Genomic DNA, 23,772 nt, shown 5'->3' on the forward strand with positions numbered 1-23,772 from the left:
AGGTTGGGGACTGTAGTGAGATGAACTAGTTAGTTCTGTATGAAATGGATCTAGGACTGCATTAGTAGAAGAAGCAGAGTATTACTGGTGGCAAAAGTGTCATGCAAAACCAATGAATTTGCCAACAGTAATATAGCCATTATCCTGCTCAATAGCACAAAACAGTTTAATGTGGCTAAGTTATAAAAACCAACGCCTCACCCTTTTACTCCATGTGCTGTGAGTAAAAATACACAAGTTTCACGTCTTAATGAGTTAGTTAATCATTTGTGTGTGTGTGAACTATTATACAGATACCCGTGATGAAATGTGTTTGATGAAACTACTATAGTTAATTAATTCATATCTGTGTGTCTTAAAGGTCCAATGCAGCCCTTATTATCTCAATATCAAATCATTTCTGGGGAACCTTACTGTGATTGTTTTCAATTCAAAGGGTCAAGAACAACCAAGAAAATAAAAAAACTCTCTGGGAATGGTCTGAGTGGGGAGGGGAAACTGAAAACTAGCTGTTATTGGCAGATGTTTGGAACTCTTTTTCTTATTGACGTATTCACTTATTTGCCGCCTGGTGATGTCACCATGCAGGCCACACCTCCATCCCACCAAAAGAGGCTGAAATTCCAGGTACTATATTCAAACAGCTGTTACACTAAAAGGGAATTTCATGATTTTCACAATTTCACAGTATTATTCCAACCTCATAGTGTGGAAATATACAGTGAGCTCCAAAAGTATTGGGACAGTGACACATTTTGTTTTGGCTCTGTACTCCAGCACATTGGATTTGAATTGATACAATGACTATGAGGTTAAAGTGCAGACTGTCAGCCTTACTTTTTGTACATAGTCCCCCCATTTTAGGAGACCAAAAGTATTGGAACAAATTCACTAATATGTGTATTGAATTAGTCAAAAGTTTGGTATTCGGTCTCATATTCCTAGCACGCAATGATTACATCAAGCTTGTAACTTTACAAACTTGTTGGATGCATTTGCTATTTATTTTGGTTGTGTTTCAGATGATTTTGTGCCCAGTATAAATTAATGGTAAATAATGTATTGTGTCATTTTAGAGTCACTTTTATGAGTGACTAAATAAGAATAGAACATGTTTCTAAATACTTCTACATCAATGTGGATAGTATCGTGATTACAGATCATTCTGAATGACTCATGAATAATGATGAGTGAGAAAGTTACTGATGGACAAATATCATACCCTAAGACTTGCTAACCTCTCACCTTTTTTGAGAGGGTATGATATTTGTCGTTCTGTAACTTTCTCACTCATCATTATCCATGATTCATTCAGGTTTATCCATAATCATGGTAGTATGCACAACCTAGAAGTTTTTAGAAACATATTAAATTATTATTTACAATAAAAGTGATTCCAAAATGACACAATACATAATTTACCATTCATTTCTATTGGGCACAAAATATTCTGAAACACAACCAAAACAAACAGCAAATGCATCCAACAAATGTGTTGAGTCACAAGCTTGATGTATTCACTGTGTGCTTTCAATATGGGACCAAATACTTACATTACTTTAATACACATAAGTGAATCCGTCCCAATACTTTTGGTTCCCTAAAATGGGGGGGGGGGGCTATGTAGAAAAAGTGCTGTAATCCCTAAACGGTTCACCTGATATGGATGACAATACCCTCATATTAAAGCCGACAGTCTGCACATTGTTGGATTTCTAATTGAAACTATTGGAGTATAGAGCCAAAATAAGAAAAAAATGCTTCACTGTCCCAATAAGTGTGGAGGGTACAGTATATAAAACACAGGAAAATAATGTTTTGACTGCACTGGGCCTTTAAGAAACAGCCATGTGGGGCATGCTGTGTATATCCTGCAGGCCAAAGGCACAAGTAGTGCGAGTAAGAGAAGTGGAAAGAGATGTAGAGCTCAGACCTCTGGGACGTTACCTGCAGGCTATGGAGGCTCTTAGTTGTGGGGAGAGTGACGATACTGAGGCAGAGGCAGCAGGCTGCTAACAATCTATGAGAAACTGATACATTAGACAGATATACAGAGTGGTGACAGTCAGGGTTAGAGGGACAGACAGACACACGGGTGGACAAGACAGGAGGAAAGAATTGTCAGGGACAGAGACACAGTGACCTCGTCATGTAATAACTCAACATGTCTGAGGAGAGGACGTCAGTTGGGAAACGTTCTGCTCTCTTTTGGAGTATAACATGAGAGCATATGGAATTATAATGTTTATGCTTTTAGCAATCTTTCTTGTAATCGCTTTCATTTTATTGGAATATCACATTTTGGAAGTTAACATCTTACTGTAATACAGTCCATTTGAGTTCATACAATTTACACATTCTTATGTTTTTTTTAAATGATTTATTTGTCTAGAAAGTAAATGGATAATGCTTTCTACAGTCAGACATACCACAGAAGTACATTTTGTGTACTTGTTATTGTGAGAATTGTTATTTATGTTTATATAAGAGTGAGAAAGATAAAGAAAGAAAGAAATAGAAAGGGAGAGAGATAGAGAGAAAGAGAAAGAGAGCTCCCTGTTCATTTTGCAAGGCCAATAATGGGCTTGTGCATCACTGAATGACTGCTCGTTATTTAAGACCAGCCTCATCTGACCCAACTGACAAGGCATTCCTCTATCCATCCCCCGAGAAGGATGGACAGCACTATTAACGTACAGGACACACACAAGGAAACACACAGACACACATAGAACATTTACACACAGTTTTCTGTGCTGCACCAAAAGGAGACAAAACAAACAAAAACAAACCACTATCATGGTGGCTGTCAGACTTAGTAATCAACTGCTGCTCATGTACGGCTATGGGCTAAAAACAAATCAGCATATTTAGATCAGATGAGTTATAATATCATACACAAATATAAGACATGAATGAATGAAGTCCAACCAATGTTATGTCACAGAGATTGGAGCTGAATGTACATGGACATTCTTCACCTCTTTTCGTGTCAATAAAAACATTTGACCATTGTAGGAGCCAAAAGCCAATAACCACAGCTCGGTCAGTGTGAGAAGTAACTGGTAGACATTGCCATCTGCTGGCACTACATGGTATGGGCATAGGGTTGATTTGGGGTGCTTTTCAGGGCGTGTCCTTTTCAGGGTGATATGAGCGTAGTAGGGCTGGGTGTGTGGTTAGGGTATTATAGAGAGGAGGTCACACTGGTTTCCATGCTGCTCCGAATGGTTTATCTGCATTTAAACCATTTATATACTTTCTCTTAGATCGGACTGAACAAAGTCACATGCATGCCACAACAAACATCTATCAACACTGACAGAAAAAGCATGACAGTTCATTCTCTCAGTTTCTGTCTCGCACACGCACTGTGTTTGCTATGTTTTCTATATTCATTATAGACAAAGGTCACAAGGAACAAGGAAGTCAAGCTATAGTGTACTTAGTATAATGTAGAGAAGGGACAATGGATTGTGGCTCTGAAATCAGGTAGAGCTTGGTCAGCCAGTGTATCTCTGTAGAGATGTGGAAGGGACTTCTGTCAAATGCTTTTTGCTCTAGAGTTGTGGAAAATTTAAGATTAATATTATACAATGGCTTGAAAATGTTAATCAATCATGGGAATACAAACTAGAATGATTCCTTGAAATTTTTCTCATGACATTAATAATATGATTTGCAGTGTTATCAAAATGGTTTAATTGATAGACTGTGTCAGAGACTGCGTTTACACCACTAATTGGTCTTTTGACCAATTACATCAAATCTTTTGACGTCAGATCTTCTTCAGAGCTGATCTGATTGGTCAAAAGACAAATTTGCGAAAAAAAGATCAGAATTGGGCTACCTGTGTAAACGAAGCCAGAGAAGTACTGTAAAGTGGCCTACATAGTAATGTACCAATGAAGAAATAGATAAGGTTCCTTTGTATAATTTGCATCGCTGCCATCTCTGCTTAACAAAAGAAGATTCCCAGAGATTTAAACAAGGTTTAATATTTTCTGTGGCAAACATTCATAGGGATAGATCAGAGGAGCCTGGTGGGAGGAGCTATAGGAGGACAGGCTCATTGTAATGGCTGGAATGGAATCAATGGAGCAGTATCAAACACATCAAACATATAGAAACCACATGTTTGACTTAGTTCCATTCCAGACATTACAATGAGCCCGTCCTCCTGTAGCTCCTCCCACCAGCCTCTACTGTGATAGACTGAGGAATTCCAATGGCTATCAATGTGTTTCAGCTGTAACTGTGTAAATCGGCCACTGAGTGGCACCATTGGTCAATGAAGCCCACAGTACACGTGGTGGCTCTACGCACAGTCTATAGATGGTTGGAAAAAGCAACGCATGTATTGACTTCAAAGAGACTTTATCATATGCATTGAATACAACAGGGAAAATCAATTGCCTAAGAATGTTAATAGCCATTGGAAAAATAATTAGGTTGTGTGATATGAGAAGTATGTGCCAAGGGTGGGAAATACAAATACACAATACATTGTGTTATAGCGCATCAAATATCTCCAAAATGTACAAGTATCCCTCACACTATCTTAGCTCATTAAACACACCACATCCTCATACACTAAAATTCTACATTATTTTTCATTAGAACTTCACATATTCTAGTATATTTCTCACATACAGTATATTTCATTTATTCTCTAAATCCCTTTATTTACAGAAATGGACAATAGCAACTGTGGTGCCTTATGAGCCCCAAACTACAAAAAGACTGTTGAGTATTGTCCTGAGATGGAACAAGCTCTGTTGGGCTCCTTCTCATAGCCAATCCCTGAGAAGAGTGTCACAGTACTGCATAGGCATAGGTCAAGCCAGACACAGGAAACAGGAAACCAGTCTGTCCTCCTCTCTGTTTCCAACCCACCCCCCTGGACTCAGGGCTGGGGCATCTGGGAACTGTAGGAGCGAGGGACAGGGTTGCTGGGAGATGTGGCCAGAGCAGAGGGCCGAGGTGCATCTTTTTGGGTACGAGTTCTCACCGACCCCGGCGACAAGTGTTGCCAAGTCTTGGGAATGGGTGAGCGGTAGGGAGACGCAGGGGCGGAGCTAGGAGAGTGCAGACCAGAGTCTCGACTGTTAACGAGTTTACAGAACTCTAAACTCAGCGACTCTGGGTCAATGATGAAGGTCTGAGTGCCTAGGGACCATTGGGGGTCACCCAGGGGAGGCAAGGAAGAGAACTGGGATGAGCCTCTGTCTGAGGCCGACCAGTGGTTGGAGGACAGGGGCAGCTCCAGGGAGGGAGGGCTGCAGAGGGTCAGGGAGGTGTTGAAGGAGTGGGAGCTGGTGGAGGAAGGGCTGTGTATCATGGTAGGGCTGGGGGGAGCAGTGAGAGCGGCTCGTCGACTTACTTTGGGCGGGCTGTTCTTGATCTTGGGCGCCTTTGTGCCGCGGCTGCGGTCCCTGGTCTGTTCGTGGTCAAACTCCAGGTCCTCCAGGCGTTGGGTCAAGGCCAGCTTCTGTTGGATGGCCATGCGGAGCAGGGAGTTCAGGGTCTTTTTCTCATCCTCCGCCGCTGCCAGCTGTCTCTGCATCTCATCCAGCTGAGTCACGTACTCATCACACCTAGGAGAGAAAGAGAGAGACAGAGCGAGAGAGAGACAGAGAGATAGAGCGAGAGAGCGAGAGAGAGACAGAGCGAGAGAGAGACAGAGCGAGAGAGAGACAGAGCGAGAGAGAGAAAGAGCGAGAGAGAGACAGGGCAAGAGAGAGACAGGGTGAGAGACAGAGCGAGAGAGAGACAGAGCGAGAGAGAGACAGAGAGACAGAACGAGAGGGAGACAGAGACAGAGCGAGAGAGAGACAGAGACAGAGCGAGAGAGAGACAGAGACAGAGTGAGAGAGAGACAGAGCGAGAGAGAGACAGAGTTAGAGCGGGAGAGAGACAGAGACAGAGACAGAGAGAGACAGAGACAGAGACAGAGAGAGACAGAGACAGAGCGAGAGAGACAGAGACAGAGCGAGACAGAGAGAGAGAGAGCGAGAGAGAGAGCGAGAGAGACAGAGCGAAAGAGAGACAGAGACAGAGCGAGAGAGAGACAGAGCAAGAGAGCGACAGAGACAGAGTGAGAGAGAGACAGAGCAAGAGAGAGACAGAGACAGTGAGAGAGAGACAGAGCAAGAGAGAGACAGAGTGAGAGAGAGACAGAGACAGAGTGAGAGAGAGACAGAGCGAGAGAGACAGAGACAGAGCGAGAGAGACAGAGACAGAGTGAGAGAGAGACAGAGCGAGAGAGACAGAGACAGAGCGAGAGAGACAGAGCGAGAGAGAGACAGAGCGAGAGAGAGACAGAGCGAGAGAGAGACAGAGCGAGAGACAGAGCGAGAGACAGAGCAAGACAGAGCGAGAGAGAGACAGAGCGAGAGACAGAGACAGAGCGAGAGACAGAGACAGAGCGAGAGAGAGAGAGAGATAGAGACAAAGCGAGAGAGGGGCAGAGACAGAGCGAGAGAAAGACAGAGCGAGAGACAGAAACAGAGGCAGAGACAGAACGAGAAAAAGACAGAGACAGAGCGAGAGAGAGAGGGAGACACACAGAGAGAGAGACACACAGAGAGAAAGAGAGACAGACAGACATACAGACAGATAGACAGACAGAGAGTGAGAGACAGAGAGAGAGAGAGACAGAGACAGAGTGAGAGAGAGACAGAGCAAGAGAGAGAGAGTGAGAGAGAGACAGAGACAGAGCGAGAGAGAGACAGAGCGAGAGAGACAGAGACAGAGCGAGAGAGACAGAGCGAGAGAGAGACAGAGCGAGAGACAGAGCGAGAGAGAGACAGAGCGAGAGACAGAGCAAGACAGAGCGAGAGAGAGACAGAGCGAGAGACAGAGACAGAGACAGAGCGAGAGAGATAGAGACAAAGCGAGAGAGGGGCAGAGACAGAGCGAGAGAAAGACAGAGCGAGAGACAGAAACAGAGGCAGAGACAGAACGAGAAAGAGACAGAGACAGAGCGAGAGAGAGAGACAGAGAGAGAGAGAGAGAGGGAGAGACACACACAGAGAGAGACACACAGAGAGAGAGAGAGACAGACAGACATACAGACAGATAGACAGACAGAGAGTGAGAGACAGAGAGAGACTAAGAAATACCCTTGTGCAAACCGGGAAAACACTGAGATCAAACTCATCCTCTTTGCACAGTCTTACACATCTGTGTTGTAATTAACTGCATGAGATCCCAGAATTCCCCTAACCTGGTGGCAAACATGGCCCTGAGAGAGGAGAAGGTGGCAGCGTCCTCCTTCAGAGCCTTCAGCTCGTTCCTCAGCTTCATCATGGTGTCTGTCACCATGCACTTCTCATTCTCATACTTGCTCTTTAGATTAGCCAGCGCCACCTCTGCAGTCTGGAATAGAGAGTGGGTTAAGTTCAAATCAAGATATCAGATTTTAAACATGTGGTTTCGACTTTATATCTCTACCAACAAAAAAAACAGGTCTAATGTAATGCTCTATGCAAAGGAACATTGATCAAACCTGTTAGAGAATGCTCCAAAAAATATGATGACATTCCCAGGTAGTGGCCAGATCTGGAACCAGAGGTACTCAACCCTAGTGCTCTGCTCACCTGTTTGTTAGCTTTGAGCACCAGTCTTAGCGTGGCAATCTGCTCCCTCTTGGTGCTGAGGAGGGACTTGAGCTTGAGGATTTCCTCCATGCAGGCCTCCTTGTCCTTGTCGAACAAGGGGGCCAGCTCCCGGGCGGCTGCCCTCTGTCGAGACAGTTGGAGGGAGCGGTCCACGGCTCTCTGCAGGTGTTTGATCTGGTCCCTGATGATGGCGGTCAGGTTGTAGATGTTCATGGGCTCCTTACGCAGATCTCCACTTGCCTCGGGAGGCACGGGGGAGGAGGAAGAAGGGCCGTTGGTGCCGTTGATGACCGGGGAGCCCATGAGGGAGCGGGTTGGGCTACCCTGGCTGCCTGGTGCTGGGGATTCCCTCCCTGTTTCCACGTTGTCCCCACTGGGGGATTCTTTGGAGGGCGAGTCTATGGGGCTCCGTGGGGCCTCGGTGAACCCAGCGTTGATAGCGGCGAGCCGTCTAGCCAGGCGGGGGGAGAGGAGTGCCCGGGGGTCCTCGGAGCCCTTGAGGCTGCCGCTGCGGGTGTTACGGCTCTGGCGGTAGTAGTCCAGCATGACGCGGTTGGGCGTCTCATTGTTGCAGAGACACACGTGGTGGTAGAGCTGGGCCAGCTCCTCGCTGAATGTTACCAGCTCATCCTGCGCTGTGTTCAGCATGCTGTGGCTCTCTGAGGCCACATCCATCGCCGTCTTTAGTTCCACCTCCAAACACGCCACCCTATCGTGGGAATCGTGGCAGCTCTGCTCCAGCCGGTTGATCTGCTCGTCCAGAGCCTGGACCTTCCCATCGTTGCTGCTCCGCTCCTCCCCCTGGCCCTCCACACACTGGTTATAGTTCTCCTTCAGGGCTTTTAGCTCCGCCTTCAGGTCGATCACCTCAGTTACTGCCACCTTGTACTTACACTCCAGGATGTCCATCCCGTGGATGTCCACCTCGTCGTCGCGGTGACAGGGCGAGGGCGACCCGTTGGACTTCTCAGACTCCTGAGAATCAGCCATCTCCTTGTCACTTTGGAGGTGCTTCATGACGTTGACGCGTTCGGTGAGGCGTTGGACGTTCTCGTGTTGCTCCGTCAGGGCGCTCTGCATGTGCTGCAGCTGGGTCTGGGACTCCTGCAGGTTCATCAGGAGGCTTGACTTCTCACGCTCCACCTATAGGTCGGGAGGACATACTGCAGGGTGAGGACCACTCAGACCAGGCCAGCATTACCACAGACAGTAGAACGTATTTGTGGTCAGTCATCATATCAGAGGAGCTAGTCAGCCATCCCCTGTTGACTAACTATTGGAAGAGGCCCAGGGAAACAAAGTCAAATTAATTATTGAAGAAAGTTTAGAAGCAGTCGAACAGCGAAACTTTCAATGAGTTCAGCAGTACAGTAAGCTAGTCCCATAAATAACTCTGTCTGACTAGTGTGTGTGTGTGTGTGTGTGTGTGTGTGTGTGTGTAGGTTGCCATCTGGGACCTCAGATTCTACCTATTAGAACTGCACCACAGGTGAGCTGAGAGATTTCCACTCCAATACTGTGAAACCATTGCAAGAGATCGCTTGTGTTTTATAATTTTGGGTCTGTTCCTGTCCTCTGACCAGACAACACCCTAAAAATACAAAGGTAATGCACAGTCCCAGGTTATCTACACGTCTCTACAGACAGAGATAAAGGTAAAACAATACAAAGCTCAATCTGTAAATTCTCACACAGAACTGATCCACTGATTTGTATGCATATCCATAGCATCAGCAATCAGATATTTCATTTTTCATCCACTGAGAAAAAAAGAGGTTTGGGGGCCTCTCAGTAGATATATAACAGGAATTATAATCTTGGTGGTACGAGCCCTGAATGCTGATTGGCTGAAAGCCATAGTATATCAGACCATATACCACGGGAATGACAAACCATGTCTTTTACTCTTGTAATTATGTTGATAACCAGCTTATAATAGCAATAAGGCACATCGGAGGTTTGTTGTAAATGGATAATATACCACGGCCCTTAGTCATGGAATATTGGCCATATATCACACCCCCGAGCCTTATTCCTTAATTATAAACCACTTTTATGTTTTAGTTTTATACCAGATGTTCATCTCGTATTTGATACGGTTACCATTGAGGTTAAATTGAGTGAGTTTAATGTAATGCTTGTTGGGAACAGATATACATTACAGCACAGGGAGGATGACAAATTAAAGCAGCCCTCTACTGAAAGCATTTATAGAGACATTCAAACCTCTACAGTAATACAGTTTGGATCCACACATGAAATCATTCATTTCCCCACTGACCTGAGTAAGAAAAACAAGTAAGAAAACAAGTAAGCATTCTATTCATTGCTAGGCATTCTCTTAGACAGTCTGTGTGTGTTATCCCTCTGTACTCTTTCCTTGTAAGGGCTTCTATTTCTGTCCTCTGTCTCTAAGCAGCGTAGTAGTGCAGCAGCCTGTCTTTCCTTCTCTGCCTTCCTTCCACTCTCCTCTGGATCCTCTGCCCTGCTCTGCTCTGCCCTGCTCTGCTCTGCGCTGCGCTGCCCTCCACTGCTCTGCTCTGCTCTGCTCTGCTCTGCCCTGCTCTGCTCTGCTCTGCCCTGCGCTGCGCTGCCCTGCTCTGCTCTGCTCTGCCCTGCCCTGCCCTGCCCTACGCTGCCCTGCCCTGCCCTGCCCTGCCCTGCGCTGCTCTGCTTTGCCCTGCCCTGCGCTGCCCTGCTCTGCTCTGCTCTGCCCTGCTCTGCCCTGCCCTGCTCTGCTCTGCTCTGCTCTGCCCTGCTCTGCCCTGCCCTGCTCTGCTCTGCTCTGCCCTGCGCTGCTCTGCCCTGTCGGACACTAAGCGCCTTGTCAGGCCTCCCAATGGCACACGCCATCCTCCTCCACTCCTACCGTTCTACTCTCCCCCTGCTAATGTCCCCACAATCATTCAAATCAGCCCCTATGGCCCTTCTGAGACAGTCTTTTGAGTCCAAAATAGCTCTGAAACTAGTCATGTAAAGCCATTGGTAAATCATAATGAGTGTGGTCACAGACTCATGGTCTGTTAGAGAATAAAAGGATGACATCTGACAAGCTTTTTTTTTTGGGGGGGGTCTTGTTCTCAAAATGTCATCACCTTGTCATTGGTTGGCTGGTTAGGTTGTCCAATGATGCTGGTGAGACACTCCCATTCCTTAATAAAATGTGCAGTGGACAGAGGAGGTCGATAACAGTCTCCTAATGCATTGGGTGTGTAAATTGCTGGATTTGTCTCTCTAACCACATTGATTTGCTCAGAGCAAATGAGGAAGCTGGTTGGATGAAGGATATTAAAAGACTCCCTGGTAACAACAAGACCCAGGTACAACCTCCCTTGAACATTGTTACAACAATATCTTAGCCTGGTCCCAGATCTGTTTGTGCTGTCTTGCCAACTCCTATGGTCATTGTCATGCCAAACATGACAATGACCATAGAAGTTGTCAAGACAGGACAAAAGATCTGAGACCAATCACACACAATCACTCAGCCATAGTAGTGAGAAGAACACACTATGTCTCTCCACCGTTCATCTCGACTAAAGACCCACCTGAAACAGCTGCTTTTTTACTTTCTGCATCTCAGACAGGTTGAGCTCGCTGAAGAGGTCAGACACAGGACCATGCAGCCCCTCCCCCTTCCTGGGCAGCCGGTAGTCGCCGTTCATCTTAGCCAATCCCAGGTGCCCATTACAGTGGCCGTTGCTATCCTCATTCCCGTTGGCTCCATTTTGCATGGCTGTCCCATTACTCCCGACCTCTTCAGTGGCAAATTTGAGCCCGTCAACAGTGGCGGTGAGAGCCAGGTGGGCTCCGGCACCATACACACTGTCGCTGAGGGTGATGTGGTGGGCTAGCTCCTTCCTCAGGCTGTTCTTCTGCTCCCTCTCAATTTTCAGGGCGTCCAGAGCCTCCTCCAGCTGGGACTGAGAGATGTCCTTCAGACGCACAGCATCCTCCAGCTGGCTGTTCAGCAGCACCGTCTCCTCCTCCAGAACCTTGATCTCATGCTTCAGACCCTCATACTCCACCTGGTGGAGAGGGGGAGCAGGGGACAGGGGACAGAGAGGACAGGAGGGAAAAGGGACACACAGATAGAGTAAAGGGGACACACATAGAGGATAGTTAGACAGAAAGGACACAGAAGACACAGAAAGGGGATAGGTTTAAGTAAAGTACACTGTAAGTAGGTTTAAGGTCAGATAAATTGACTGTAAAAAGTGCTGTGCTTGTTGTATGTCCTTCCCTATAAGCGTGCTGAAAGTCTGTTGTCAATTCAAAGCAAATTCAAAACAATTTGGTCAGATATACAGTGCCTTGCGAAAGTATTCGGCCCCTTGAACTTTGCGAACTTTTGCCACATTTCAGGCTTCAAACATAAAGATATAAAACTGTATTTTTTGTGAAGAATCAACAACAAGTTGGACACAATCATGAAGTGGAACGACATTTATTGGATATTTCAAACTTTTTTAACAAATCAAAAACTGAAAAATTGGGCGTGCAAAATTATTCAGCCCCTTTACTTTCAGTGCAGCAAACTCTCTCCAGAAGTTCAGTGAGGATCTCTGAATGATCCAATGTTGACCTAAATGACTAATGATGATACATACAATCCACCTGTGTGTAATCAAGTCTCCGTATAAATGCACCTGCACTGTGATAGTCACAGAGGTCCGTTAAAAGCGCAGAGAGCATCATGAAGAACAAGGAACACACCAGGCAGGTCCGAGATACTGTTGTGAAGAAGTTTAAAGCCGGATTTGGATACAAAAAGATTTCCCAAGCTTTAAACATCCCAAGGAGCACTGTGCAAGCGATAATATTGAAATGGAAGGAGTATCAGACCACTGCAAACCTACCAAGACCTGGCCGTCCCTCTAAACTTTCAGCTCATACAAGGAGAAGACTGATCAGAGATGCAGCCAAGAGGCCCATGATCACTCTGGATGAACTACAGAGATCTACAGCTGAGGTGGGAGACTCTGTCCATAGGACAACAATCAGTTGTATATTGCACAAAGTTGGCCTTTATGGAAGAGTGGCAAGAAGAAAGCAATTTCTTAAAGATATCCATAAAAAGTGTAATTTAAAGTTTGCCACAAGCCACCTGGGAGACACACCAAACATGTGGAAGAAGGTGCTCTGGTCAGATGAAACCAAAATTGAACTTTTTGGCAACAATGCAAAACGTTGTGTTTGGCGTAAAAGCAACACAGCCCATCACCCTGAACACATCATCCCCACTGTCAAACATGGTGGTGGCAGCATCATGGTTTGGGCCTGCTTTTCTTCAGCAGGGACAGGGAAGATGGTTAAAATTGATGGGAAGATGGATGGAGCCAAATACAGGACCATTCTGGAAGAAAACCTGATGGAGTCTGCAAAAGACCTGAGACTGGGACGGAGATTTGTCTTCCCAACAAGACAATTATCCAAAACATAAAGCAAAATCTACAATGGAATGGTTCAAAAATAAACATATCCAGGTGTTAGAATGGCCAAGTCAAAGTCCAGACCTGAATTCAATCGAGAATCTGTGGAAAGAACTGAAAACTGCTGTTCCCAAATGCTCTCCATCCAACCTCACTGAGCTCGAGATGTTTTGCAAGGAATGGGAAAAAATTTCAGTCTCTCGATGTGTAAAACCGATAGAGACATACCCCAAGCGACTTACAGCTGTAATCGCAGCAAAAGGTGGCGCTACAAAGTATTAACTTAAGGGGGCTGAATAATTTTGCACGCCCAATTTTTCAATTTTTGATTTGTTAAAAAAGTTTGAAATATCCAATAAATGTCGTTCCACTTCATGATTGTGTCCCACTTGTTGTTGATTCTTCACAAAAAAATACAGTTTTATATCTTTATGTTTGAAGCCTGAAATGTGGCCAAAGGTCGCAAAGTTCAAGGGGGCCGAATACTTTCGCAAGGCACTGTACTTGGATGTATACTGTCAGCGTTTGTTGCTGGCATGTCATGGCTAAATTTGCTAATCTTGCCAATTAAACAATTATTAAAGTAGTTGGCAATATCAGTCGGTTTTGTGATGAATGAGCCATCTTATTCAATTAATGATTTTTACTATCATTCTTTATGTCATTTATCTTTGTTTCATAGTGTAGTTTCTTCTTCTTTTTATTCAGTTTCATCACATGATTTCTCAATTGGCAATACGTTAAGCAATCGGTTGTGCAGCCAGACTTATTTGCCATTCCTTTTGCCTCATCCCTGTCAACCATACAATTTTTCAATTTATCATCAATCCACAGGGATTTAACAGTTTTTACAGTCATTTTCTTATTGGGTGCTGCTTATTAGTAACTGGAATAAGCAATTTCATAAATGTGTCAAGTACAACGTCTATATGCTCCTCATTACACACCAACAAATATTCTTTACATCAACATAGGAATCAAACAAAATGTATAGTATGACCCCTTATACACTATATTAGGCCCAGCCTTTGGAACTTTGGTTTTCCTAGTTATGGCTACTATATTGTGACACTGCATCCGATGGATCCGGATACTGCTTTCAAGCACATTTCTGCAGCATTAGTAAAGATGTGATCAATACATGTTGATGATTTCATTCCTGTGCTGTTTGTAACTACCCTGGTAGGTTGACTGATAACCTGAACCAGGTTGCAGGCACTGGTTTTTCTTGAGTGGGCAGCTTGATGAAAGCCAGACAATATTTAAAATCACATAAAAAATACCTCTCTGTTGATATCACATACCTTATCAAGCATTTCACACATCTTTTCCAGTTACTGACTGTTAGCAGTTGTTGCTCTATAGCAGCTTCCCACAAGAATGGGCTTGTGGCAGATGAACCTGTAGCCATCTTACTTCAACAGTATTTAAATTGAGATCCTCTCTAATCTTTACAGGAATGTGGTTCTGAATATAAACAGTATCAAACAAATCAAACATATGGAAACCACATGTTTGACTCCGTTCCATTAATTTAATTCCAGCCATTACAATGAGCCCATCCTCCTATAGCGCCCCCACCAGCCTCCACTGGCGTGCAGTAAACCATAAACAGTAATGGTGCTGATGCTGACCTGGTTCTGTTTGAGAGTGGACACTTGTTTTTGCAGGGTGATGTTCTCCTCCTCCAGCTCAGTGTAGTCCTGTAGGAGTCGCGCCTCTCTGAATTTATACTCGCTGATTTCCTCTCTTATCCTGCTCCCCTGCAGCTCCAGCATCTCATTACTCTGGGAAGGAAAGAGAAGGACTATCAGGTCATAATCTGCAAGCAATTCAACAGATCAATATATACAGTGTCTTCAGAAAGTATTCAAACCCCTTGACTTATTCCACATTGTTAAAACAAGTAAAAACCCTTTTTGGCTAATGTATTGAGAATGAAATAGAGAAATCTCTCATTTACTTAAGTATTCATACCCCAAAACATCACCATCTGCAACAATTACAGCAGTGAGTCTTTCTGATTAAGTCTCTAAGAGCTTTGGACAGCTGTATTGAACAATAATTATTCTTATTATTTAAAAATGATTCAAGCTCTGTCAAGTTGGTTGTTGATCATTGCTAGACAGCCATTTTCCAGTCAGGGGTGTGAATACTTAGTTGAAGTCGGAAGTTGACATACACCTTAGTCAAATACATTTAAACTCAGCTTTACACAATTCCTGACATTTAATCTGAGTAAAAATTCCCCGCCTTAGGTTAGTTAGGATCACCACTTTATTTTAAGAATGTGAAATGTCAGAATAATAGAGATAATTATTTATTTCAGCATTTATTTATTTCATTACATTCCCAGAAGTTTACATACAATTAATTAGTATTTGGTAGCATTGTCTTTAAATTGTTTAACTTGGGTCAAACGTTTCGGCTAGCCTTCCACAAGCTTCCCACAATAAGTTGGGTGAATTTTGGTCCATTGACAGAGCTGACAGAGCTGATGAAACGGAGTCAGATTTGTAGGCCTCCTTGCTCACACACGCCTTTTCAGTTCTGCACACACATTTTCTATAGGATTGAGGTCAGGGCTTTGTGATGGCCACTCCAATACCTTGACTTTGTTGTCCTTAAGCCATTTTGCCACAACTTTGGAAGTATACTTGGGGTCATTGTCCATTTGGAAGACCAATTTGCGACCAAGCTTTAACTTCCTGATTGATGTATTGAAATGTTGCTTCAATATATAAACATAATTTTCCTGCCTCATGAGGGTATCTATTTTGTGAAGTGCACGTCCCTCCTGCAGCAAAGCACCCCCACAACATGATGCTGCCCCCCCAGTGCTTCACGGTTGGGATGGTGTTCTTCGGCTTGCAAGCCTCCCCCTTTTTCCTCCAAACATAACGATGGTCATTATGGCCAAACAGTTCTATTTTTGTTTCATCAGACCAGAGGACATTTCTCCAAAAAGTACAATATTTGTCCCCATGTGCAGTTGCAAACCATAGTCTGAATTTTTAATGGTGGTTTTAGAGCAGTGGCTTCTTCCTTGCTGAGCGGCCTTTCAGGTTATGTCGATATAGGATTAGTTTTACTGTGGATATAGATACTTTTGTACCTGTTTCCTCCAGCATCTTCACAAGGTCCTTTGCTCTTGTTCTAGAATGGATTTTTACTTTAGGAGACAGAACGGATTGATTTTCACTTTAGGAGACAGAAAGCGTCTCCTTCCTGAGTGGAATGACGGCTACGTGGTCCCATGCTGTTTATACTTGCATACTATTGTTTATACAGATGAACGTGGAAATTGCTCCTAAGGATGAACCAGACTTGTGGTGGTCTACAATTATTTTCTGAGGTCTTGGCTGATTTCTTTTGATTTTCCCATGATGTCAAGCAAAGAGGTACTGAGTTTGAAGGTAGGCCTTGAAATACATCCACAAGTACACCTCCAATTGACTCAAATGACGTCAATTAGCCTATCAGAAGCTTCTAAAGCCATGACATCATTTTCTGGAATTTTCCAAGCTGTTTAAATGCACAGTCAACTTAGTGTATGTAAACTTCTGACCCACTGGAATTGTGATAGTGAATTATAAGTGAAATAATCTGTCTGTAAACAATTGTTGGAAAAATTGCTTGTGTCATGCACAAAGTAGATGTCCTAACCGACTTGCCAAAACTATAGTTTGTTAACAAGAAATGTGTGGAGTGGTTGAAAAACGAGTTTTAATGACTCCAACTTAAGTGTATGTATGTAAACATCCAACTTCAACTGTATACACCCCTTCAAATGAGTGGATTCGGCTATTTCAGCCACACCCATTGCCGACAGGTGTGTAAAATTGAGCACACAGCCATGCAATCGCCATAGACTAACACTGGCAGTAGAATGGCCTTACTGAAGAGCTCAGTGACTTACAATGTGGCAACGTCATAGGATGCCATCTTTCCAACAAGTCAGTTCGTCAAATTTCTGCACTGCTAAGCTAACCTGGTCAACTGTAAGTGCTGTTATTGTAAAGTGGAAATGGCTAGGAGCAACGACGGCTCAGCTGGGTAGTGGTAGGCCACACAAGCTGACAGAACAGGACTGCCGAGTGCTGAAGCGCTCAGTTGCAACACTCACTAACGAGCTCCAAACTGCCTCTGGAACTAACATCAGTACCAGAACTGTTCGTTGGGAGCTTCATGAAATGGGTTTTCATGGCCCAGCAGCCGCACACAAGCCTAAGATCACCATGAGCAATGCAAAGCTTCGGCTACAGTGGTGTAAAGCTCGCCGCCATTGGCCTTTGGAGCAGTGGAAACGCGTTCTCTGGAGTGATGAATCACTCTTCACCATCTGGCAGTCCAACGGACAAATCTGGGTTTAGCGGATGCCAGGAGAATGCGACCTGCACCAATGCATAGTGCCAACTGTAAAGTTTGGTGAAGGAGGAATAATGGTCTGGGCTGTTTTTCATGGTTTCGGTCTCGGCTTCTTAGTTCCAGAGAAGGGACATCTTAACGTAGAGTAGCCCTTCAGTAGGTAATAAGTTATAGCAGATACGTTTCTTATCCTTTCTTTGCAAGGGAAGAATTTGACATTTTATAAACATATTTCATGCAATTCTACACACTTTATACGACTGGACACATTTGCAGAATCATTTTAAAAAAAAGCTTTTACTACACTGGGCTAAATCACGGTCACATAGTTATTCTTGGTGGTCTTTAACAAATCTACTTTGAAACAAAAGTATACACCTCATACACACATGGTTATGGACTTAAAAAAGAAGACACCTGTACCATGTCAGATATAGAGTTGAAATGTATTACCTTTTTTGTTTGTATCCAAATATTACACTTTATAGACATCACAGAAAACTGAAATATAACAAAACTGTTTGACATAGAAACACCGGATTGTCGTTGTAAAATATATATATTTATTCATTATGAAATTATGAAAAATATTAATAACATTCCACCCCTGAGGTCAAAGAAGGAACTTTTGACAAACAGAATAAAAACAACGTTGTCTGATCCATATATTAGGCCAATGACAAGAGGGACTCAAAGATAATACGATGTCCATCTAACCTGGAGGAGGAAATTATTGTCCAAAAACAAACTTTCAAGTGGCACTGACCGAACAATGATAAAATGGTAAATATGCGCATCCACCGGAGATATGGCCGATGCTCTCGACGCTGGTGCCAATATCCTAAGATTGCCGCCTACTGTTTGCTCAATTAAATTGAGAATTTAACTAAAAGATAGATTAGAGTGTTTTCATTGTCTTCTCTTTACAGCAATAGTCATTTTCTTTACAAATGATGTTTTCCAGTGATTGCATTTTTAAGTATTGCGACATACCTGGCTGGGCTTCTATACTTTCCAACTCAACAATCATGTATTTGGTATTTGCCGCGCGCGCTGCCCAAATTGAGTGCCCTTCCGACTATAGGCATTACGATTTAAAACACATTTCATATTCCAATAAGTTAATGATCGTCTGTGGCCAAAGCATGCTTTCTGGTGTAATGATTTGATGTATTTCTGTATAGACAGGAGTAGGCTAATTAGGTTATATAATTTTGGTAATATCATAAATTTACTTGAAGCTTAGTGTTATCATCGAACCACATCACACTTTGGAGCGTAGGCTATACCAGCCGTTTTCAAGTAAATTCAATACATTTTCATGCCTCTGACATGCGATTATGATTTTTTTAAAGTGTTGTAATAGCCTACAGTTTTCTTGACATTTTGTTTTAATTATTGTGATAGGGTCATGTTTTACTGGTACAGCGTATCCCCACAAATTATTTTGTCGAGACGTGGTAACGGACCGGGTCATGTTTTACTGGCACAGCGTACCCCCACAAATGATTTTGTCGAGACGCGGTAACGGACCGGGTCATGTTTTACTGGTACAGCGTACCCCCACAAATTATTTTGTCGAGATGTGGTAACGGAACGGGTCATGTTTTACTGGTACAGCGTACCCCCACAAATGTTTTTGTCGAGACGCGGTAACGGACCATACCGAATTACTTTCACCGCTGGCCATAACAAAGGGACTGAATACTTATTGGATCAAGGCATTTCAGCATTTAATATTTTGAAATTTTTCCCTTACCCCTAACCTTTACCCTAACCATAACCTTAACCCTAACCTTAACCCCTAACGTTAACTCCTAAGTGAGTACCAATTTTTATAAAAATGGCTAAAAACATATTTTGACTTTGACATTATGGGATATTGTGTGAAGACACAAAATATCAATTGAATCCATTTTAAATTCAGGTTGTACACAACAAGATGTGGAAATGGTCATCTGGTGTGAGTACTTTCTGAAGGCACTGTATAATATACTGTATATACATTCACAATACATGTATATGACATATAATAGTTTGCACTGACTATGTGTAGATCACCTGCTAGCTGCCAACCTGTCTATACTCGGTAGTTACAATATGATGTCATTATAATACTTACAGTATCTATGTGTCAAAAACATGAACTAAAACAGTCTGGCATGTATCAGCACTTATAGTATGTGAATTAGTGGCACTTTGCTGCATGTTCTGAACCCTCTGGATAATAGATGTCTTTGCTCTATAAGTCCAGTCCAGATACCTGGCCTCTCGCCTCTCTTTAATCAAATCAATTGCAGTGTGGAGTGCAATAGAGATTGCATCATCTGTAGATCTGTTTGGGCGGTATGCAAATTGGAGTGGGTCTAGGGTTTCTGGGATAATGGTGTTGATGTGAGCCATTACCAGCCTTTCAAAGCACTTCATGGCTACGGACGTGAGTGCTACGGGTCTGTAGTCATTTAGGCAGGTTGCCTTTGTGTTCTTGGGCACAGGGACTATGGTGGTCTGCTTGAAGCATATTGGTATTACAGACTCAATCAGGGACATGTTGAAAATGTCAGTGAAGACACCTGCCAGTTGGTCAGCACATGCCCGGAGCACACGTCCTGGTAATCCGACTGGCCCCGCAGCCTTGTGTATGTTGACCTGTTTAAAGGTCTTACTCACTTCGGCTACGGAGAGCGTGATCACACAGTCGTCCGGAACAGCTGATGCTCTCATGCATGCCTCAGTGTTGCTTGCCTCGAAGGGAGCATAGAAGTCATTTAGCCCATCTGGTAGGCTCGTGTCACTGGGCAGCTCACGGTTGTGCTTCCCTTTGTAGTCTGTAATAGTTTGCAAGCCCTGCCGGAGCCGGTGTAGTATGATTCAATAATAGCCCTGTATTGATGCATTGCCTGTTTGATGGTTCGTCACAGGGCATAGCGGGATTTCTTGTAAGCTTCCGGGTTAGAGTCATGCACCTTGAAAGCGGCAGCTCTACCCTTTAGCTTAGTGCGAATGTTGCCTGGAATCCATGGCTTCTGGTTGGGGTATGTACGTACAGTCACTGTGGGGACAACGTCCTCAATGCACTTATTGATAAAGCCAGTGACTGATGTGGTGTATTCCTCAATGTCATAGGAAGAATCCCGGAACATGTTCCAGTCTGTGATAGCAAAGCAGTCCTGTAGTTTATCATCTGCTTCATCTGACCATTTTTTTATAAACCGAGTCGCTGGTGCCTCCTGCTTTAATTTTTATCATGTGAGGAATCAGGAGGATATAGTTGTGGTTGGATTTACCAAATGGAGGGCGAGGGAGAGCTTTGTACGTGTCTCTGTGTGTGGAGTACAGGTGACCTAGAATTTGTTTTCCCTCTGGTTAACATGTTGATAGAAATTTGGTAGAACTGATTTAAGTTTCCCTGCATTAAAGTCTCCGGCCACTAGGAGCGCCGCCTCTGGGTGAGCGGTTTCCTGTTTGCTTATTTCCTTATATAGCTGACTGAGTGCGGTCTTAGTGCCAGCATCTGTCTGTGGTAGTAAATAAACAGCTACGAAAGGGAATAGCTGAAAGCTCTCTAGGTAAGTAGTGTGGCCTTCAATTTATCACAATATACACTACTTCAGGCGAGCAAAACCTAGACTTCCTTAGATTTCGTGCACCAGCTGTTGTTTACAAATATGCACAGACTGCTCCCCCTCGTCTTACCGGAGTGTGCTGTTCTATCCTGCCGGTGCAGCGTGTATCCCGCTAGCTGAATATCCATGTCGTCATTCAGCCGCGATTCCGTGAAGCATAGGATATTACAGTTTTTGATGTCCCGTTGTTAGGATATTCATGATTGTACCTCGTCTAGTTTATTGTCCAATGATTAAACATTGGCGAGTAATATTGACGGTAACGGCAGCTTTCCTAGTTGCCTTCTGCGAGTCCGGAGGAGGCTTCCGGCTCTTCGTCCTCAGCGTCGCTTCCTTTTGGAGATAATTGGGATGTCTGCCCTGTGGGGTGTTTGGAGAATATCGTGTGAGTCCTGCTTGTTGTTGTTGTTGAAGAAATCTTTGTATAATCCGAGGTGAGAGATCGCTGTCCTGATATCCAGAAGCTCTTTTTGTCTGTAAGATCCGGTTGCAGAAACATTATGTACAAAATTATTTACAAATATCGCGAAAAGAAACACATAATAGCACAATGAACCAACTCTAAAAACACACACACGCACACGCACACGCATGCGCACACACACACACGCACGCACACACACACACACACACACACACACACACACACACACACACACACACACACACACACACACACACACACACACACACACACACACACACACACACACACACACACACACACACACACACACACACACGCATACAGTATCTCCTCTGATGTGATGATGATGAGGCAGTCTAGAGTTCAGTTCAGAAACGGGATCAGCCTGACACTATGAAACAAATTGGCCCTCTGAGTAGTAAGCAAAGAGTCAGCACTCTCACTCTCTGCAAGATCATTATTTTGGGCCAATCACAGAGAATGGAGGCAGCAGCCATAGAGATCTGAACATGCTGTGGTGGATCAGATGATATATTAGGTGGGAGAAATTCTGGTAATGTCATAAATCTGGGAAATGGGTTAGACGGTAGGAAGCTGAGTCTCAGCAACATTTTCATGTAAATCTAAATGTCAAGAAGAAGAAGAAAGAAAATAACACCATTTTAATATGCACAACTTTATTACACACACACACACACACACACACACACACACACACACACACACACACACACACACACACACACACACACACACACACACACACACACACACACATACTATGTCTTACTATACCTTTTGGGGACCAACAATTGATTCCCATTCAAAAACCTATTTTCCCTTACCCCTAACCTTTACCCTAACCATAACCTTAACCCTAACCTTAACCCCTAACGTTAACTCCTAGGTGAGTACCATCAAATGTCCTCACTTCTCTGAATTTTTGTTGGTTTACTATTCTTGAGAGGTCTTTTGGCAAAAATGTGTACACACACACAAACACACACACAATGCAATTTCCTGAAGAGGAGTTGTGAATCCCAATGGCAACAGGAATTATAAATCTGTATGGATTTACAGTACAGCAGCCTCAGAGTCTGGCTTTACATGGCTGGCCACACATTATCAAACATTTAACATAATTTACACTGACTCAAACCCCAGCCAATAGACTTGCCTTACTAAATTCAAATTGGTTTGGGTTGCAGCTAGTACATTGTGTGTGTGTGTGTGTGTGTGTACATTATGTGTGTGTGTGTGTGTGTGTGTGTGTGTGCGTGTGCGTGTGCATGTGTGTGTGTGTGTGTGTGTGTGTGTGTGTGTGTGTGTGTGTGTGTGTGTGTGTGTGTGTGTGTGTGTGTGTGTGTGTGTGTGTGTGTGTGAATGTTAGCCTATATTTACACCATAAATGATGAACAGGTTTCAGACCTCCATAGCCCCTCATACAGTATCTATTCAGTGCTTCTTATTTCCCCTCTCCTCAATAAAGTTGCTAAGTGGCTCCTAGCCTGCACTACACAGAAGTGCTGGCTCAGACTGGGTCCTAGATATGGGGTGACCAGTGGGACCCTGGCCAGAGCCTCACCAGGAGAAGAGACTAGTGATGGGGGAAAATATTGATACAGTTATGTTTGGATGATATTATATTGATATTTGGCTCCAAGTATCAAATTGTAAAGAAAAATAAGTTGGCTGTACTTGCACCAAAATGTAGTTTTAAATAGTGAGCCAACATGTTTTCAGCAATTTATTTATTTATTTCAATTTATTTAGTGAGGAATATGTTTGGAACATAAAATCGCAATAAAATCGCAGTATTAAATTGCAATACATATAGAATAGTGAGAATGGTGGGAATCGTAATACATATTGTATCGGCACCTAAGTATAGTGATAATATTATATTGTGAGGTCCCTTGAAATTCCCAGCCCTAGATGAGACAGATGGTCTTGGGACAGACATGGACCCTCCAGTACCTGACTGACCACATCTTCAGTCACTGGAGGAACAGCAGGACTCAGGGAAATGGACTGAGAAATGGAAGGTCAATTCAATGTACACTCAACTGTACATGCTGCTGTTTCTGTATTCAAGCCTGTCGCAGCATTTTATTTGACACTTGATCTCCATGTCATGACACATTGTACAGCACTGTACTTGAAAGCACAGCGTTGCTGCAGATCCTTATGCAGCTCTACCCCTACACTTGTAGCTACCCCTACACTTGTAGCTACCCCTACACTTGTAGCTACCCCTACACTTGTAGCTACCCCTACACAATGGAAGCGAAAAATAC

At 43.7% G+C, this 23,772-nt stretch overlaps 1 protein-coding gene across 2 annotated transcripts in view; it reads right to left on the reverse strand.

Annotated features, from left to right (window-relative positions):
* Positions 1 to 23,772, reverse strand: part of LOC135509153 (protein bicaudal D homolog 1-like) — an 81,694-nt gene that overhangs the window by 2,832 nt on the left and 55,090 nt on the right. The window contains exons 3-7 of one of the 2 annotated variants that reach the window (XM_064929564.1): positions 14,689 to 14,841; positions 11,171 to 11,650; positions 7,602 to 8,765; positions 7,229 to 7,380; positions 5,384 to 5,597 (exon numbers count right to left, since the gene is read on the reverse strand). In XM_064929564.1, the coding sequence (XP_064785636.1) occupies positions 5,384 to 5,597; positions 7,229 to 7,380; positions 7,602 to 8,765; positions 11,171 to 11,650; positions 14,689 to 14,841 (2,163 nt within the window). Of the gene's footprint in view, positions 1 to 2,090; positions 5,598 to 7,228; positions 7,381 to 7,601; positions 8,766 to 11,170; positions 11,651 to 14,688; positions 14,842 to 23,772 lie in introns of those variants that run through there. The other variant, XM_064929563.1, reaches the window with a different exon arrangement.

This window comes from Oncorhynchus masou, chromosome 22 (assembly GCF_036934945.1).
Source record: "Oncorhynchus masou masou isolate Uvic2021 chromosome 22, UVic_Omas_1.1, whole genome shotgun sequence".
Lineage (NCBI taxonomy): Eukaryota > Metazoa > Chordata > Actinopteri > Salmoniformes > Salmonidae > Oncorhynchus > Oncorhynchus masou.